The following is a 2891-nucleotide window of genomic DNA, read 5'->3' as shown; positions in this document are numbered from 1 at the left end:
ATGAAGTGGCAGCCCTCGCTTTCTGATTTAGACTCAAGGAAGTCTGCTGTAACTTTCTTTAATATAGGCCACTTTGAGACGCAGCAAAGCTGCCACCAGTACTGTTAGGAGTGTGTGGTGTACTTCCTATTCAGTAACTTTCAAACATTTCAAATAGAAAGGTTTCCCAGGAGAACTTTTGAAGTTCAAGGTGAGAAATACAAGGGGACTTCAAAAAGTTCATGGAAAATGGAGTTAAAGTATGAGGGGTTTTTGGTGTTAAAAAAAAAAGAAAGAAAAGAAATTCACGTCAGCTGGTGGTGTGGTGGTTGTTAAGGCAGCTGGTTCTCATGCGGCCGACCGTGCAGTTTGAATCCTGGACCTGGCAACGTATAAAACAGTGTGCATATGTGCCCCAAATTTCAAGAATGGAGACAGGATTGTGGTGTGGCCACCCCCTTGAAGGGTTCTCTTTCTCTCTCCAGCGAGCACATGTGCCCTATAGCCTCCATCCCCCACCCCAGCCAAAATTGAAATCCATGCATGGCTTTTTCAAAATAGGCATTTTCCATGAACTTTCTGAAGAGTATTCCGTAGTGCAATAGTGGGCTGGCCCTCTAGTTAACTTCTAGGTGGTTAACTCTGGGAGTCTCTTAGTATTAGCAAGAGTCTTGCTGCTTCAAAGCGTGACATCCAAACCAGCAGCACTAGCATCTCCTGAGAGCCTATAAGAAATGCAGAGCCTCAGGTCCCACCTCTGATTCAGACTGCATCAGAATCCACATTTTAGGGAACCAGCAGTTAGCTAATGGCTATGTCGCTGGACTCCCACGTAGTCGACTGCGGTTTGCGGCCCGGCCCCGGTGGTTTACCGCCGGGTGCGTGTGCATGCGTGCCCAAGATCCCGAGAGGAGAATGGAGGAGAAGGGATTGCGGCGTGACCATCCCTCCTGGGGGGTGATTTCTCGCATTCTGTCTCTATGTCTGTCTCTGTCTGTCTGGCATGCGCACGAGCCCTATAGCGAAAACCTCTCAAAAAAAAAAAGAATCCACATTTTAGCAAGATGCATAGATGATTCACATGCACATTAAAGTTTAAGAAACATGGGCTGGGGCCAGCAGGTGGTGTGGTTAAGGTGCTGGATTTCCACCTAGCCAACAGTGTTTTAAATCTTGGACCAGGGAGATTGGAGATCAAGTCTGGTGTGTATGCCCAAAATTCAAAAGGAAATTGGAGGAGAAGGGATGTGGTGTTGCCATACGTCCCCCTGGGGTGAGGGGTGATTTCTCGCTTACTCTCTCTATGACAAGCACAAGCTCCCTATAGCAAAAAAAAAAAAAAAAAAAACACTTTAAAAAAAAAAAAAATTTTTTTTTTTTTTTTTTTTTTGGAGAGGTTTTTCCTATAGGGCGCGTGTGCTTGCCAGAAAGACAGAGACAGACAGAAAGTGAGAAATCACACCCCCCCCCCCAGGGGGAATGGCCACACCACAATCCCTTCTCCTCCATTCTCCTCTCGGGATCTTGGGCACGCACGCACACGCGCCCAGCGTGAGTTTAAGCCACCGGGTCTGGGACTCGAACTGCAGTCGACTACCTGGGAGTCCAGTGACATAGCCATTACGCTAACTGCTGGTCCCAAAAAGAAAAAATTTAAAGAAATACCGGTCAGTTCCTTTTGTTTTTCTCTGTTCTTTCAGTATATGCTGCAATATCCCTGTTGAGCCAACCAGCAGACAGGAATGTAAAAGTACCATTGTTCTTTAATTCTGTGACCATCTTCCTTACCCATGTTGGAAATGCCTTGGGTGGGGAGAGAAAGCCCCACCCTGAAGCAGCTCAGTGTTGGTCGGATGTGAGTGTGGAAGATATCCAGTTGGCTTTTCTTCAGGCCATGATCCAAAGGTCCAGGTTTTGTTGGCTGATGTTTGGGTCACAGGTTCCTGAGGGTCTGAATGATCCTATCCCTGTGTTTTGTCTCGTAGTGCAAAGAAAGGAGGTACAGGCCCGAGCTGTGTTCTACCCCCTCTTAGGGTTGGGAGGAGCTGTGAACATGTGCTATCGAACCCTCTACATCGGGACAGGTGAGCCAGCCAAAACACCAGCGGAGGCACTAACTTCTGCTGAGCCGTGAAGATTGACACCCTTTCCCACGGAAGCTAGAAAGGGGTGAGGGAAGCCCTGTCCAATATTGACTGGTTTGACCCAGCAAAAGTCCAGGCGAGAGAGACTTAGGAGACAAGTACTTGTCTTCCCACACTTAGGCTGTTGCACTTTGCCTGTGCCCAGTGTGGCGTCAGAAGAGATGACAGTCGGCTCTGCCTGCCGCCTGCTACTCAAGGCATTTGGAACACTGCAGGGAAAGAACCAAAGAGAGGACAAATGCTTTGTCCCTCGAGCTTTTGAGAAAGCAGTAGGTTAGCACTGTGTCTGGTACAGAGGGGCAGATGCTAGCTTGTAGCCGAGAAATTTCCCTGCTTTCACATTACATGATTTATAGGCCCTCCACCCCCATGTTATGTTCTCGTAGAAATGGCCCATCTTTGGTATTCCCTTCTGGGTAGAGCCACATGTTCTAAAGCAGATCAGCTGGCAGGGACAGCTGTTCTTTAGCAGGAGCTGGAAGAAACATGAGTTTTTATCCAAAAATATAAGGTGAGGGCCCCGAGCTACCTGCCCCTCGAGGTCTCTCCTAGTGCCCACCCAGTAGCCAACTTCCTTCCCTCACGTCCCCTATACAGCCACCTTATAGTCTGTTCTCTGCCTTCCTTTTCCTCTGCTGCCCCTTTGCAGGAGCTGACATGGATGTGTGCCTTACAAACTATGGTCACTGTAATTACGTATCCGGGAAACACGCCTGCATATTCTATGATGAGGTGAGGGTTGAAAATGGGCTGGGAGGAAGCTTTCCC

General features: G+C 48.3%; 1 protein-coding gene across 1 annotated transcript in view; it reads left to right on the top strand.

Moving 5' to 3' along the window:
* PHF12 (PHD finger protein 12) overlaps window positions 1–2891 on the top strand; it is a 59407-nt gene that overhangs the window by 54163 nt on the left and 2353 nt on the right. The window contains exons 12-13 of the mRNA XM_006165467.3: window positions 1965–2063; window positions 2773–2855. Coding sequence (XP_006165529.1) covers window positions 1965–2063; window positions 2773–2855 — 182 coding nt within the window. The remainder of the gene's footprint in view (window positions 1–1964; window positions 2064–2772; window positions 2856–2891) is intronic.

Source organism: Tupaia chinensis, unplaced genomic scaffold (assembly GCF_000334495.1).
Source record: "Tupaia chinensis unplaced genomic scaffold, TupChi_1.0 Scaffold143921_1, whole genome shotgun sequence".
NCBI lineage: Eukaryota > Metazoa > Chordata > Mammalia > Scandentia > Tupaiidae > Tupaia > Tupaia belangeri.
This window is presented reverse-complemented; position numbering and strand designations above follow the sequence as displayed.